General features: G+C 44.1%; 2 protein-coding genes and 1 non-coding gene across 3 annotated transcripts in view; 2 read left to right on the forward strand and 1 right to left on the reverse strand.

The window, feature by feature from the left end:
• The window catches only part of TMEM206 (transmembrane protein 206), a 118,533-nt gene that overhangs the window by 5,100 nt on the left and 96,722 nt on the right, over positions 1-16,711 (forward strand). The gene's annotated exons all lie outside the window — the stretch shown is intronic.
• On the reverse strand, positions 5,801-14,615 carry ATF3 (activating transcription factor 3). The gene is given in 5 exon segments (XM_046939659.1): positions 5,801-8,705; positions 9,312-9,419; positions 10,162-10,329; positions 10,331-10,405; positions 13,776-14,615. Coding segments are annotated over 5 exon segments (684 nt in total). The 5' UTR covers positions 13,911-14,615; the 3' UTR covers positions 5,801-8,507.
• On the forward strand, positions 16,072-16,169 carry MIR1649 (microRNA 1649). Its single transcript, NR_035140.1, has one exon. It is a non-coding gene; the product is annotated as a microRNA 1649 (primary transcript).

Consider the following 16,711-nt stretch of genomic DNA (forward strand, 5'->3'; position numbering starts at 1 on the left):
ACTGGTCAGCTTTTAGAATCTAGTTTCCAGTGTGTGATAATTGTCTTGCAGTGTCTGAGCTAGCGGTGTTTTCTCTGTACTTCAGAAAATTGTCACTAAATAAATGTTCCAATAACCGTGAATGCTGGTAGGGCTGGCTGTACAAGCGATCAAAATTGAAAGACAATTAAATGTAAAAGCATCTGGCTGGGGATGAGGGGAGAACTACTCCAAGTTTCTTTAAATGGTTGCGATGCGTTTTTGGGAAGAGTTGGAAAATGGCCCTTTGACAGGTTCCATGTCTTCCTTCTCTGGTGTACACATCTCAGTGCATGGAAAGTATTATTACTCTGGAATTTAAATGTGTCATATGTGCCATAGTCATTAGTCTGGAGTTTTGAGGGGAGAGAAAGATGAGAAACCAAGGAAGGAATTGAATCAGATCTCTCTCCCTGCATTAGTCCCTTATCATTTCTTTTACACTTATACAGATCTCTAATACCCTTTTTTCACTGCGCAGGACCTCCTGCTGCCCAGATACAGCCCTAGATATACTGATGCCTTAGTCAAACATAGGATTGTTCATGTTCTCTCCTGGGTCCTTTTGTCTCAGAAAACTTGTCCCTTTATCTAATTCTTCCTCCAAGTGGCCTTCGTGAGGCCCGATACTCATTGGCAATGCACATCTCCTGCCCTCAGGCACCTGGGAGTGGGTGCTGGCTGCTGCTCTCAGAGTCCAGGGTTCAGTGGCACAGGAGAAGGAGCAGCTGTTCTTATCTCAGGGTGGAAGTTTGGCTGGCTGACTGCCTGCACGTGAGGGTCTCTATAGAGAAGAACTGGAGGCTAACAGCTGACACTGCTCAGTAGTAGTTTTCTGCCTCTTCACAAATGCTGCTGTAAGTAGTCATCTAGTTAACTTCTGCGAAGATTGCTTTTGCTACTCTTGTCAGTGTCTAGGAGGACCAGAGGAGCTAAGAAGTGCTTCTCTGGAAAGCACTTCCAAACGTCCCTCGTTTGGTTTGTTATTACCTTTTTCTTCACTCTAACCCATGGCTTCTGCCACAGTGACTTTTTCTGGCTCAAGTGTATTATTCCCCCTTCCAAATGTCTGTACAGAATTCTTGCCTGTGCTGAAGAGGGTTTGAGCATGTCTTTTTTGAAAGACAGTGGCTCTCATGCTGCCTGAAAGCATTACCAGCCAAAGCACTCACTTTCCCAAAGGCACAACACCTTCTGTAATTTAGGCATTTATTTACAGTATAATTATCTATTATGCTATGCTTTTGTGCTGCACACACTTCAGATGTATTGTAGTCCCCTGCAAATATTTTGGAGACCAAGATGTGTGATTACTTGTTCATTTGAATTTGTAACTGCAGATTTCTTCAGTAAATAGCTCCTAGATGAGATTATCTGTGATTCTATTTGCATGGCAGTAAGAATCTTAAGTCCATTTGTTTAGTGTTTTCTGTAGACACGTTCTTTAAAGATTCTGCCCATGTTACATACGGAACTACGCAAGCTACTGCACATAGAGAAGGAAGAATGTGGTATGTTATCTTACTTGGAAATACTGGGTTACACAATTAGAAGATATTCCATCATTCATGTGTAAGATAGCAGAGCTGACCTTCTGCTTGCACTCTCAACAGTGGCATTTCCTGCTTTTGAATACATTTTTGTGCAATTTAGTATTTGCTTTAGCTTCCTGTGGAATAGTTTCCCTTCTCTTTAGGGGAACTATTGAGTTGTTTCTATAAAGCAGCTTTGGCACATTCTGTACGTTTGAGTAATAACTTCTAAAAAAAAGTGGGAGTGGAGGGGTAAGTACACAAAGGGGTAGAAGAGTCAAAAGTGTTTCGAGTAAATTCAGATAAGAGTAACAGAGAGCTTTTTGCTACATTTAGTTAAACGCAGAGGGGCATGGTATTATTTGAAAGGCAGGTAATTTTTGAAGTTAATTTGTCCGTTCTATTGCTATTCATCCTGAGGATTTTTTTTTTCTTTGAACATAATGTGGGAAACCGTTCAGAATTAGCACTTGTAAGCACTAGTTTCTACAGCTACCCTTTCCTTGGTCCGTGGGTAGTTTTGCTGTCAGCAAAGGAATGTGACGTGACCAAACCCAGACATTCAAAACTCTTTTAATAGAGCCCTCCCCTTCCCCAACAAATAAACAAGCCCCAGATTCCCAGAACATTTGTTTCTAAACATGAAACATTAACAGTCTAATGAATTGAATCTTAGTATGTTTTCTTTTGGTTTCTGAACTTCTTACTTCAGAAATAAGTAATATTTCTAAAGCTTTCACTTCAGTAATGAGGAATGAGTTGCTCATCCCATAATGTGTAACTCAGTTCTGGGGCTTCGAGAACGCGTAGTAAAACCACAGGAATTAGCTATAAAAGTGGAAGATGCAAATCCTGTATGATACAGTTTTGAAGGCTGTAGGAGATAATAGCAAGAAGGGAACTTCTCACCCTGCCACTATCAGAGGTCTGTGTTTATCCAAGTCAGTAGAGAAAGGATCTCTGTTCCAGCCAACTGCACTCAGTCAGCAGCGGGACTATTGTATACTTGATTACTCCCCAACTATTTTCTTTTGTGCCAATCTCAACTCTTAACCAAGAAATTTGTCAATAGACTGACAATATTGACTGCAGAAAGCACCAAATGGAGTTCACATATGCTCTTCCATTACCAAAAAAAAAAAAAAAAAAGTATTTCTGGGGTATTCATGAAAACCAACTGAGCTGTTCTAGACCTATGTGCTGCTCATTCCTAACTTAAAAATTGAAAGGGAAAAAAATAAAAAAATAAAAAATTAAAAAAATTAAGGTAAAATTGACTCTGCCATCATGTGCAAAATGCTGAAATGTTGGGCTTGATTTTATCATTACTTCTCAGGAGGGAGACTTGAGGGTTATGGTTGAGAGTTCCATTGCACCAGGCTTCATTCTTGGCAGTTATAAAAAAAGAAAAGAAAAGAAAAGAAAAAGAAAGCAAACCAAATTCCTGGAACTATTAGGAAAGGAATAGTGAACGTCAAGATCCCACCATATTGATCCATGGCTTGGCTACGTCTTGAATACTGTTTATAAATATGGTCTCCTGATCTTAAACTCCTGGAAAAGACACAGGCTTTTCTCAGAAGAGCTGAGTAACAGGAATGATTGAGGATGTGAAATTTGCTACCAAAAGAAAAAGTGACTGAATAGGCTGGGACTCTTCGCTCTTCACAATGGAGTGTAAAATCACAAGTGGCGTGGAGAGCATGGACAAGCAAAACTTCCAGTGCAAGAATGAGGCTGTCAGGTGAAGCTGCAAGGAATGGAGTCAAAACAATCACTGCTGTAGGAAGAAAACAGGGTGGGAAGGATCTTTGAGCTGAACCCGTGGAGCCATTTGTCAAGAAGGCAGGCAGCTCTGGGATGTATTCTGACCAGAGGAGCTGAATGACACTCGACCTGGCTGTAAATGAGCTACCTCTGATGCCAGGAGCAGCTGGTCCTTTGGCTGCATGGAGTTCCCATCCTCTCAATGCCACCAACGAGCCTGTGCTGAGTTTTTTGCTTTCATCACTGGGTGGTTCTCCCTGCTAGCTTGTACAAAAGCACTGATACACCACACTGTTTGCTGTGTGGACATGCCCACAATTCTCAAAACTAGGAGAAAGGATGCCAGCATCCACTCCCACTTTGTTTCCATTTTCTATTTAATCTGTTCACAGGTCTAATCTTTTTTTTTTTTTTAGTATCAGATCAAATGTGCTTAACTTGGAGTCTGAAAATCATGAGCTTTTTTTTGGTTCACGCATCACTGTCAGCAGTAGTAAAGCTATGCAGCCAGACCTGCTGCTGTGTCAAGAATAGAATCTGGTATATTCTCTTTTAATTTCTCTGAAGATCTGACAGGACTGAAAATTAGTAGAGAACTATTTTTATCACTGAAGTCAGCAGTTCTGATTCACTGTCCAATAGGGTCTGCTTTGAGTAATGAGATTTTTTTTACTATTGTCACTCTTCATCTTAACTACACTTTAAAAAGGAATGATGTCTATTATGTAAGCAAAAATCTGACACTGCTGCCATTATAAGCTAGTGAAGAACGTTGCTAAGTATTTCTACGCAAATAAATATTCTTGATTTTCATTATGTGATTCTCAGGGTCTCCAGTTGGGGGCACTGGGCAAACATGGAAACATGGCTATGGCCAGACTCAATGAGACTGATAGTGGCCCAGTGCACTGCCGCATGGGCTGAAGGATGGAAGTGAAAAAAGGTAATAAGGACGTGAGGTACAGTTGACACTTTGCATTTAGAGGGTTTTTTGTTGTTGTTGTTGTTGATGTTGTTTTTTTAAGATGAAGTAGATTTAGCTTTTAAATCCTTTTGTTACTAACAACTGTAGTGTTCTATTTTCCTTATCCGGTTTCTTCGGTAAAAGCAACAGTGACAGCGACTTTAATGCCATCTCTGTAAGAAGTAACTTCAAATTCTTGATGGGTTCACATAGAAAAGTTATTTTATGTTTAAATTTGGTAGCATTTGGTGTTGTTAAAAGAACACCTAGCACGAATCACTGGCTTTAACTACCTTTGGTATTAATATTTATTCATTTATACCAAGGGAAGAGCTAGAAAAAAAAGTAGGACATTTTCCTTATCAGTGTACACGTTAAAGATGAGCATACATTAAGGTCTGCATGGGCCACTACACACACAGACTCTGTGTCTCAAACAAGAACAGAGGAGAAGATACAACATATTATTTAGTTCAAGGAATATTAATTATTCTATTAGCAATAGGTCACAGTGATCAGACGCTTGTGCAATTAGATGGTTTCAAATGAGGTCATTTAAAGAAAAGATTGTAAAATATCAGCTCAGGAATTCATAAGTGTAATTTTGTTGATAAGGTTTTCTAAGATGAGGCAGGAAGATGATACAAAGGTTTATGAAATTGGAAGTGAATCAAGTTTTCCAAAATAACATTTGGTAATGGGTTTAGGAGAATGCATGAAAGAGCATATACGTGGGGGAGGGAATAGACACGTTGGGACTGCACATCTTTAAATAGATGTAACAATAAGAATAAGCATTTGATGTTTCCTGGTTTGTAGTAGCTTACATCTCCATCCCAACTGATATTTTTAACTAGATTTTGTAATAGTGCAGTGGATTTATTGGTTCCTTGGACTCCCGGCCTTCTATCTCATCTCTGTAGTACAAGCTAGGATTGCTTGCAAAGGACTGAAGCCAAAAGTTTTGTCCACACCACCAGCTATCAAAACACAGGGACTTCTGTCTGAGTGTAGATAGTTTTGGGAAGGCAGGATAGAACATTTTGTTCATCATCCCTCGTGCTTCTTCACACATGCGACTGCACACATAAAAACACACAGAAATAAACCAAAGCCCTGATTGTACTGTGCTTCTTTACTCTTCCACATAACCACAGAGAGCAATCTGTAAGTATTAAAACTTCACAGAACAAAAGTATTAAGCCCATTAGGTTACTGGAAAGCTGAAATAACTATTAGCTGGTTGGTTGTAAGATTCGGAGGGACTCAGAAGTTCTAACTTCCCATTGCTTAATCTAAGTCTAGACCAAGAATGAGAAATTAGCTGGAATCCATGATCAACCTCTTAATAACAAAGCTTTGTTTATGTCTTGACAATCAGTGAGCAGTACCACTATCACCTGGTAAGATTCTTATTTTTGAAAGCCTATAAAATGTGTTTGTTTTCTTTTATCTTGACATTGTTGTAAGCAAATGAAACTGCTCCTGGAAATTAAGAATGAATTAAATGACACATAAGTAAATATATATTATTTTTTTATTAAAGTATCAAAACAAACTTGAAAATAGAAAACAAACTGCTTTTAATGCATTTTAAAGGTTCTCCTGAATAACGTATACTTTTAGAAAACTCATGCAACATACTGCTCCTGTCTAGCTGTTCAAACAGTCTTTCATGGGCATAGTCAAATCAACTTGAGTACCATCACTTCTACAGTAGCGTGCAGGAGCACGCATGCACACACACACATACACACAGTAGAAAGCAGCTATGTCTCCACATACAAAGAAATAAAAATAATCATCTTCTGACAATAATAGTGGTACCCTACTAACATTTGGCATGCTAAATACATATCATCAAGCAACAAAAGCATGACGCCGGCGTCATCAGCGGTATGGTTAAAAGCAACCATACAGATTCCCAAAAGGAGAGTCATTAATTGTGTCATTATACTCTAGTCTCTGCTGGAACACTTTATAACAGCATAGGAGGCAAACTCTTTTGTCTGCTGGTATCTGATGTGCTAAAGGCAGAGCCAAAGAGCATGATACCATCATGAGGCCTCAGTTACGCACTCCCATACTACAGAAGTCAGCCATCAATGAATACTGTTTGACAAATTTACTGATAACACACTTCACATATATCTATCATCTGACGAATGACCGGCCCACTTCCCCATGAAACCTTCCCCCTGAGCCAGTGAAGTTGCTGCAGAGGCTCCAAGCTCTGCCTGCAGGGCATTAATACAAATCTCACTGAAGTCAAAGGCAGCTCCTTCCAACATAGAGAAAGAAAACAGATTCTCAGGACAGAATCAGACCTAGTGTGTTGTCTTTTTAATACATTCATTTTTCAGATATATGAAGTACATAGCTTTTAAACATGATATAGGACATTACAATATATCCAGATCTTAGGAAAATGTACTAAGAAGTTCTGTTGCAGAATATAAAGATCATATAAGGATCAGGAGCGATATCTGATACATTCAGCCAGGACTTGTAGAGGAAGAAGCTTATGGCTGAGGTATCTTTAAGTTTAGCCTTTAGAATAAAACCACAAATTCAACACTGCATAACTGGTGTAAAATATTATGTACTATAAGTTCCATTTAAATTGTGACGTTGAGCAGCTAGACACCACAGATCAAGATACAGAATTTTGAGAGGTATAGTCTCTGCATCCAATCATTCAAGATACTTAAGTGCTTCATCTGTGGAGATGATGAAGGTTAAATGGTGTCTCTTGCAACTTGCAAAGTTTAGGAATATATAATATTAAACACCAAGAGATGAAAGTAAAAAGACAGCACAACACTTGTGTTTTCAGTTTTATCTTGCTTGCAGTATTTATTAACTTTACTCATTATGATATTAGTGATAAATAAGGATATTTTCTTTTACAAAAAAATTGTAAGGATATATTTCGTAGGATTAAACAATCTGAGAATTTCACAGAAACATCAGAATTTAAACACTCGTAGCTCCAACTGTATTGTCCAGCAGCTCTTCTACCAGTTCAGAAACATCTAAGGTTAGTATTTAATAAAAAATGAGAACAATTATTCACTACATCAGAACTCTTGTCTCCTTTAGATTCTAAGTAACACTTTTGATTGACTGTAGTTACCACCCAAACATAAAATAAAAGTAGCTGCAATCATAATTTTTCCCTCTGAATCATCTGGCAAAAGGAAGCAATCCTGACAAGGACGGAAAAAGCCTTGTCCACATCTTACTCCTGACAGCCATCTGTATAACCAGATCACTACAGGCCATGGAACCTCTTGTGTCGGTGAGGGTTAAGGCTTGTAGGATTAGATCCCAGATGATTTTGGTTTATTTTAAACTTTTCATGATTCATGAACCTGGGATTCAGTCCTGCAGTTCTTTGCTTGGGCAAAACCGTATCAAAATCCCTTCGTAGTTACTTCCCTCTTTACAGTGGGTCCAATTCACCCAGTTGCCAAGTGATGGTACAAAATGCTCTATTGAATGCAAGGAAACACTGTATTTCCCAAAGGATAATAGGTGGGGTTCCAGCTCCTAAAATACCAACTTAGCTACATGGGTAGTTTGCAAGAAACCTTTCTTTGTCACACCTACTAGGACTTGTCAAATTCAGTCTCTGAGATGAGTCATAGAAAAAAAACCACACAAGTGTTGTGAAAAAGGTTACAAAGCTTAATTGGAACTAAAGGCTTTTTGTGTGTTTGTGTGTGTGTGTGTTAGGTTAGAATGCAAAATTACGTATCAGTACATTCTGCCAGAAACCATCCTCCTGGAAACTACAAAACTTTAAAAATACTCCGTCTGCTTTCCCTGACAGCCACAAGGAAAAGTAGTGTCCATCCAGCACAGCTGTATGTACCATGTGCATCATCGAAGTCATAGTGTTCTAGCACAAACGTCGTGAGTGCAGATACTGTATACTAGCAGAGAGCTAAATCTTCTGAAGCTGTTGTCTGTAGCTCCTAGGAACAGCATGTATGACAGGTGCAAAACCTATTATGAGGCAGAAGGCTCTTCAGTTTGACCGAGACCAGATCTTCCGAGGGGAAGAATCTCTGACAAGCCAAAAATGATTCATTCTGCTTAAGAAAGCGATCTGCCCTTCCTAAACGCTCTTTACTAATAGAATCCTACACATAAGTCAGATCCTCTGTGGATTCTGTTGCTGTTAAAACATACTAGAAATATTTCCACATTTTCCGTATCACTTAACCTTGTAATGTTCCTTCTTTGATCTGTTGAATAAAAAGATTCCTTTCATCTTCAGGTGTCCTTCCATTTTGTGCCCGGACTATACAGGTGGGCCTGTGAAGATTTAGCATGTATATCAAATGCTGCTTCTCATTCTTTAGCTCTTCAATCTGGGCTTTTAATTCCGCATTGATAGTCTCCAGCTTTTCTGATTCCTAGTCACAAGGTACAGACACAACTATTAGAGTGAGCATTTCAAGTAGTTAATTGCAGTATTTATCTAATAGTTGCAGTTTTTCATTGGTGGAAAAGCATATGGTTAGAAGTTACACGCTCTTAGCATCCCATAGTGGTGAAACTATACATCCCCCAGTTGATAATAGTCTTAAGAACAGATTGACAGTTGCCTTCTTTGGCCTTTACAGAAGTGTAATGAACATTGAAAAGCCAAATTCAGATTTATATTCACTTACGATGGCAGGCATCCAAAGTAATGTTTCTATCCTTTATAAGACTATTCCGAGCTTTTTGTGTCAACTGTTGACCCGAAATTATTTATGCTACCTACTTACTAACTCCCCAGGACAGCATATCACATATCTGTAAACTTATGTTAAGCCATCTAAGTAGGAACGTGACTTTGTATAAGAACCCCTAGATACAGAAACAAACACAGGCCTGATGCTGCTGCAAAATGGTTTTAAATGGTAGCAGATAGGGTGAGGAAATGTCATCTCGTTCACAGTATGATGACAGACAAAAAAATATATACATATATATATATATATCTCACTATCAAAAATCTAAAGTCAGATACTTACTTTCTGCAAACATTCTGTTTTTTCCTTCTTTTTGTTTCGGCACTTTGCAGCAGCAATTTTGTTCCTTTCCCTTCTTCGCTTTTTTCTTTCATCCTCTTCAGGAGAAAACTGTGCCATAAAAACAGATACACACAGCCCATAAGATGTTGTAAACACTCTGCCTATATTTTGATAACTTTGACGTATTTCAAAGCAACACAGTGCTGTTAGTGCTCACATCACAAGTTACATAAGGACGTGATCTGACCTTGCTTGCAGTACTGTAAAATGGTAGTAACTCCATTTAAGTCGTCAATAAAACCTGACTGGAGTTTGGATGGATGTGATGGCTCATCGTAAATCAATGTCACCCCAAAAAATTGCCAAGTGTCTTCTTAGGCTGCATGCCAAAGAGGGGGTGCTGGGCTCAGACCCAGGTGTTGCCATTTCCCTAACTCTGTTTCTTCATTTTATAATATAATGTTTTCCATTGAGATTGTTATCTATCTCAAATTAAAAGCCTAGTGGTTAGAATGTAGCACGGCTAGGACAACTGCTGTGACTTATTCCAAGTTCAGCCACCCGTAGGCAGAGAAACCAGATTTAGCACTTACTCTAATCACTGTCAAACACTGTCCTTAGTTCATAATTAAAAATATTAACTTACAGACTTCAATGGAAATCACAAATACGATAGGAATTTCCCAGACGCGAATAATGGAAAACCAAGCAACAGGCTTAAAAGGATCAAATAAACTAACATGTTTAGATGGTGGAGAGGGTTGTTTGTATTTGACATAATTAGTGCTCTTTTGGTGCAAGCTGCTTAGAGAACTGACCATTCACCCCTCAGTGCTGGTCAGTGCCATACCTCCGTTTTCATGATCGATGTTTCCATCGGCCTTTCGGACACTGTCACCGTATCCAAAGTAGAAGACATCCTGTGGGACTGACGTTTGTTTTGGATGGCGAATCTAAGTTCCTCTTTCACCAGTGGGGTTAGATTTGTGAAATCATCAAACCCCAGTGACCCTGCAGGGGACAAAGTGGGGACAATTGCGGAGGCGCTGACTTCCAATGCAGACACCTGGCCGGTGTGTTGGACCATCATTTTGCTGAAAAGCAAAAAGAGACAGGAATAGCCTTTCAGTAGCTGCAGAGAGGCAAATAATATCTCCTAGAGGTATATTTTGTACTGTGAAATAATGTATTTCTCTCACTGCTTCAGCCCACGTTCCCTGCGTACCTCTGTCTCTCACGGGAGAGAAACAGTTCAGAATTTGGTCACGAGTAAAAACTTTCACATTAGGCTCACTTCAAGGCAGCATTTTAAAACAATAACCAAAGACAGTAACCAAAGAAATATTGATATTATTTAAAACACAGAAGTATCTCCATCTTCATAGCTATCCCACCACAAAATCACAGCTTGAAATGGACAGAGCACGCCTTCATCTCAGCTACACTTTAGTAAAGGCTGAAGAGTTTTAAAGAAGCTGAAGTTTGCTGACCAAGACAGAATCAGCTACAAAAATGCTCACCACGTTCAGTTTTACAAACAGACAGAAAAATATGTCTCGTTATAAACTCCTGAAAAGCAGTTCACAGTCAGAGCTGTCAGAAAGGTGGAAATCTACACGTGCTCTGGGGCTTTAAGGCACAAACTGAGATAGAGGGAAGGAGTAATGAAAAATGTAATGCCGATTGTTTCCTCCCTTTACGCTCATAAAATCCGAAACTGTCCTCACGTGCCCTCAACAACAAGTTTTTAATTCTTCAATGTTTATGGTCAGATCTCCTGCTGATATAAAGCCGTGTAACCTAAGAGACTTTGGCTGAGACTTTGGTTAATGGGGCACACATGGAGGAACTTCATTTCTAGCAGCTTTCCCACAGAAATAAACCGATCTGGAAGTGGTCTCTGCTTCCCCCTTTTTAGCCATCCTCAGTTTTTTAGCCAGTTTTGGAAGAGGCGGAGAGGCGCCCTACCTGCTTTGTGAAACCTGGTAACCCCACTGAGGGAGGAATGCACAAAACTCAGCAGTCAGTAACCCAAACACCATGGGCAACCCAGCATGAACCATCCGTCCCTCAGCCAAGGCGAGAGAAGAGGTGTGGAAGAAAGCTGAGCATTTTGCGTGGCTGGCCCACGGGACAAGAGGTGCAAAAGGAAAATAGATTGTATTGCCTCCCCTAATCATGAAGCAACTTTTGTTCCTTGGATTTTGCTGTATTACTTTTCCTGCTTTCCTTATTGTGGAGGGTTTTTTTGGATTCTGAGATTTTTGGTTTTTTGGATTCTTTTGGTACCTACACGACACGTAATCTATTCTTGTTTAGAGTTGTAAGAATTACAGCAAAGTCATTGTAATTAATGTAGTGCAGGTAAGCAAATAGTTGCCTTGGGATAGCAGTGTGGGTAAGTTAAATTTCCACATGGACAACCCCAAATTGTGCAGTTCCCTGTTTGCTACTACTGTGACATGGCAAGAAACGGTTGGGGTCACGTGCCTTGACAAGAAGATAGATTTCGCTCGGAGATATCTAAAAATATACCGTAAATCCGCATCGGTGCAAATTAGAGTAGAACCCAGCTCCTCACTAACGGAGGTAAACACAAAAATCCAAGGGCAGTGAACTGCCAGCGGGCAGAAAATCACTTGTCCAGCTGCAGAGGTTTCCTCACTTTGAGTCTCAATGAGCACAGAAGAGCCAGAGTTTTCCCACATCCCAGGGGTGATATGCTGAAACCACTGAAATCAAAAGGAGTTTTGCTGTTGACCTCGGTGGGGCCAGGATTTCACCCTCGGTTGTTAAATATGAGGAAATTATTCGGAACAATTTGTTATTCAGAAAGACCTTGGGAAATTTATGTAATTCTCTTCAGAAAGCCCCTGCTCATGAGTCACATTCGAAGTACTGATACAGTTTAATCCTATAATCTCAGAAAGCTAGCAGTTACTTTTTTCCCCGAGTCAGAAAGGCCCTGTGATTTCCAGCTGAACTCCTGCCATTATTTACCATTTATCAACACCCAGCCGTTCAGCTCTGTGAAGCAGGCTGATTCCAGGTGATACTGAGCCCCACTGTCCACAGAATTTGGAGCTGCGCTCCCTGACCGTCAGTCTCCTCCGCTCCTGCTGCTGCCTTCATTCAAGACACTTAATTCCGTATAATTCAATCAAACCAGGAGTCTTCAGTTAACAATAAAACCATTTCTCCAGCGCACGGAATAATTAATTGGGCCAAGCATTTCTCAGCACGGGGGGCGGGTTATTCATTTATATTTCAGTTTAGGTCAACTTTTAATTAAAGTCAGCACCAGAGGAAACCAAGAATGCCCGTGTTTTAGTAACGTGTCTGAGAAGTCGCGCTTGCCTACCAGGCAGTGCTATTCCTACAGGAGCTAAGCGTACCACGAGCCCCAGTGCAACCCTACTGTAATGTCCTGAGCTATCTATTGATCCATCTTCAGTTTAAGAAAAAGGGAAGGGAGGTTGCCACTGGGAGGGGAAGCCCAGAAAGAGCAGTGCCCTTGCCTGCACGGATCGCTGACCTCCCAGGCACCCTGACAGCGTCTCCCTTTACCCACACTTTGGGCGGGGGCCCTGCCAGGGGCCAGGCAGGCTGAAGGGGTCCTTCCCCCAGCCCACCACAGCTGGCAGGGCTCCTTGCCCCAGGCTGACCCCCCAGGAGCTTGGCAGCGGGGTTGGGGCCGGTATGTGGCACGGCAGGATTCCTTCCAGCGCACGGCTGAGGTGGTCGGGAGTGACAGGGATATCAAAAATAATTAGCCTGTGTCGAAGCCAACAGTAAGTCAAACTGATTGGCTTTCCATAACAAAAGGTAGATGTTTTCCAATTTCTGAGGAACGGATCTACTTTTAGAAATGCTTTACTAGGATGGGGATTAGATTTTCCTAATAAAAGCAAACGGCAACAGTTTGTCCTTTCTTCTCCCAACTTCTGGACAAATTGTTCCTCTGTCTGTCAGCTTTCAAGAGTGGCATGCCGCTCCTCCCTAGGTCTGCATAGCAATAGGGATATCTAGCCTCAAACTGCAATTACATCTGGGCTTCCTGATCCTATCCGTTTACTTCATTAGACCGTGCACATGGATGGCAGCTCCGGTCTATTTTGAGGACTTCTGAAGTTACTGAAACTGAAGGTGTTGAACATTTCACGGACCCGATCCATAAAGGCACAGCTTGCTCCTGCTGCGGCTTCACACCTCTTTACTTTATTCTTAGTTTGACAGTTCTCCGGGGAACAGCTCTGCTATTGACGGTACCTTCGGCTTCAGGTAGATGCAATAAACTTTGCTCCCGCCACTATGCTTTGTTTGTTCTTTTGTTAGTGGCTCTTTCCATCCTCACCAAATCTCCTCACTCATCTCCTCTCACTCATCCTCAAGCCGATGTTTCAGCTTCGGTACGCGATTCCTAGCCGTGCACTTCTGTTAGTTATGCGTATTCCCGAACGGCACCTTGGAGTCTTTCCGCTCAGCTGCTGACGGCTGACTGCGCCTCTCTCTCGGTTTTGCTTCTTCACACGAATTCCTTCCCCTCCGGTGCTGATGCAACAAACGCCGATAACCACTGAGGTTAATCTTAAACGGCATTAAGGGCAATTACAGTTCACAACCTCCGTGCACGCCGGTTGACCTTAAGCTTTCTGACATCCCGCATCGCTCCCGAATCACTTTCCGCCGGCTTCCAACCGCTCGAACGCGAGAAGAACGCACTTCGAACGGGAAGCTCCTTCTCTCTAACAAGTTTTCTGTCGAGCCACGCCTGCCTCGCGTAGGCAAGACTTCAGCAACCGGTCTCCGTGTCGGACATCGGCGCAGAGGGAGAACCGAGCGAGTCCCTACCGCTTTTCCTCCCGGCGGCGCGGGCTGCCCGGCGCCCCGCAGCCTCTCCCCGGCGCCCCGCCGGCAGTCGGAGCGGCAGTCGGAGCGGCAGCCGGAGCGGCAGTGCGGGCGGGCACGGCCGGCATCCCCTCGACCCCCCGGCGCCGAGCCCCGCGCTGCCCGCCCCCGCGCGGCGCCGAGCGGCACGGCCGGCCCGGGGCGGCCGCGGCTCCGCTCGGGGCTCCGCTCGGGACTCCGCTCCCGCCGCCGGTCGAGCGCCGCGGGCGCTCCGGCATCGGGCTCCTCCGGTTGCCGGCTCGTCCCTCTCCCCGGAGCCGTCCCGCTGTTCCTACCTTCAGTCCGCCGCCGGCCGGCCGGGGCTGCTCGCCGGCCCCGCCGCGCCCGCTCTTTCCCCCGTGCCCGCTCCGCCGGCGGGAGAGCAGCGCCCGCTCGCGCTCCCCGCGCCTCTGCCTCTCGCCGCGGTTGCATCACCCCCCTTATATAGCCGAGCGGGTAGAGCTGGTATTTACTCTGGCGGCGAGTCCCGGGCTGATGTCATGCTATTAATAGCTCCCGGAGGGCGGGCGGCCGGGCGGGGGGGCAGCGGGGCCCGCGGCGGTGATGCAAGGCTTCCCCGCCGCACGGAGGCGGGGCGGCGCGGCCTCGCGCTCCATAACAGGAGCGCACGGAGCCGGGCCGTGCCGAGCCGGGCCGCCGGGACCCCGCCGGACCCCCTCCCCCCGCCGGCGGAGCGCCCCGTGCCAGCAGCGCCCCGCGGGAGAGCAGCGCCCGGCGCCCGGCCGTCCGCCCCCGGCGCTCTCTCTTCCCCTTCCCCCCTTCTTTTTTCTTCTTTTTATCAGACTTCAGGGGGCGTCCCGACTTTCTTGGTCGTGCGGGACGCCTCGTTGTTTTATCATAAATCAGAGTCCTTCTCACGGCTCGGAGACGGTCGAACTAAGTGAAGGCAGCGCAGCTTTCGAAAGGACTAGAAAACGGGAGCCTTCTTCGCCCCCCGGCTGTCGGGCACCCCCTTCCGAAAAAAGCCGAAGCACCCCGCGCTCCCTCCGTGCCGCTCCAGCTGACGGCCAGAAGCGCTTCGCGTGTCGGGGCGGGGGGCTTCGGTTCTTAGCCCGAGGAAACGGGAAGGAGCCGTTTAATTAAATTCCACAGCGCTGAAAATAAATAAATAACTTCTCCCCTTAAAACGGCGCAGCACGCGATGTCGTTCTGGTTTCGGGGAAAACCGGAGACTCCCCGTAGGAGACGGGAGAACGTGCTGGCGGCGGCGGCGAGGGGGTTTTGTTTTGTTCTTTTTTGTTCCCGTAGCTTCCTGGTTCGGTAAGTGACAGCAATTGCCTTCCAAAACGCTAGAAAATAGACGTATCAAAAAAGCGCCTATCCGAAAGCACGAGGCTCACAGAGATTTGCACAGGGTTATCCAATACGATAATATTCCATCCTCGGTTCGTACAGACTTGTTGTCTTCGGGTCTCCCTGCTAAGCACGGGAAGAGCTTGGAGACTCGTTTATTCCCTTATAACACAGACCCCGATCAGCCCTGCAGGCAGTTGATTCATTTTGCAGTGTTCACGGGGCTGCTTTTGGTAACGGGTAACATGTCTCAAGCGGGAAAAGCTGGCACGTATTGATAGCTTAGAGCGTTTAACCGAGGACGTGGGTTTCTAACATCAGCCTGAGCCCGTCTGTACCTCACCTCTGTGCGCTCGTGTGCCCACATGGGCGTATACACAAACGCACACGCCGGCCACCCAGACGGGAACTGTACTCTCAGCTTTTGAAATGTCACCGTGCTAGCATGCTCAGCTTTGCAAACACGGCGTTCCCATTTCAAATTTAATATTCTGCCTTGGGAAAAAAAGAAAAAAAAAAAAGAAGAAGAAGAAGAAGAAGAAAAAAAGCAGGCAGATCTGTGCTGTTGGCTCTCCTCCTCCTCCTGCAGAAGGTGCGGCTGTGCGCTCCCCAACGGCTCCGTGCACTCTGCAGGCACAGGAGTGAGCCCTGACCCACCTGGCAGCTGCTCCTGCTGGAGGCTCGGGCGCTCACCTATCCATAAATCAAGCTGAGTTCTTTCAAAACGTGGTTATTTCTTCATCTACGTAAATCAACGTCAAAAATAACGCCAGGGAAAGGCTTTGCTCTCCACAGGGCTTTACAGCAAGCTTTACGTTTCAGCTCGGCGCGCTCTGAGGAGCTCACACCGCTTCGGAGGCATAATGTTATAATTCATGCCGTGTTCAGAAACAGCTGGCATCGTTTTTCTCAAGCCTAGAAGAAGAAAAAAATCCCTCTCAAACAGAGGCCAAATGTGGGAAATGTCTTCCCGAAAGATAATTGGTTGGAAAGTTCCGAGCATGAAGTTATTGTGGAAACGTGTTAGCAACGTTGGTTTCAGTGCTCACGACCAGGTGCCTGCTGTAATGCTGACACACACGTAGCAACTGCCTGCTCCCCTGCAGATAGCTGCTCCAGAAGGGGGGATTTATCCGGGGTCTTTTCTGACCAGTAGGGCAATGTCACAGAATAACGGAGGCGGAAAAAAGCAAATCCCT

Source organism: Gallus gallus, chromosome 3 (assembly GCF_016699485.2).
Source record: "Gallus gallus isolate bGalGal1 chromosome 3, bGalGal1.mat.broiler.GRCg7b, whole genome shotgun sequence".
Lineage (NCBI taxonomy): Eukaryota > Metazoa > Chordata > Aves > Galliformes > Phasianidae > Gallus > Gallus gallus.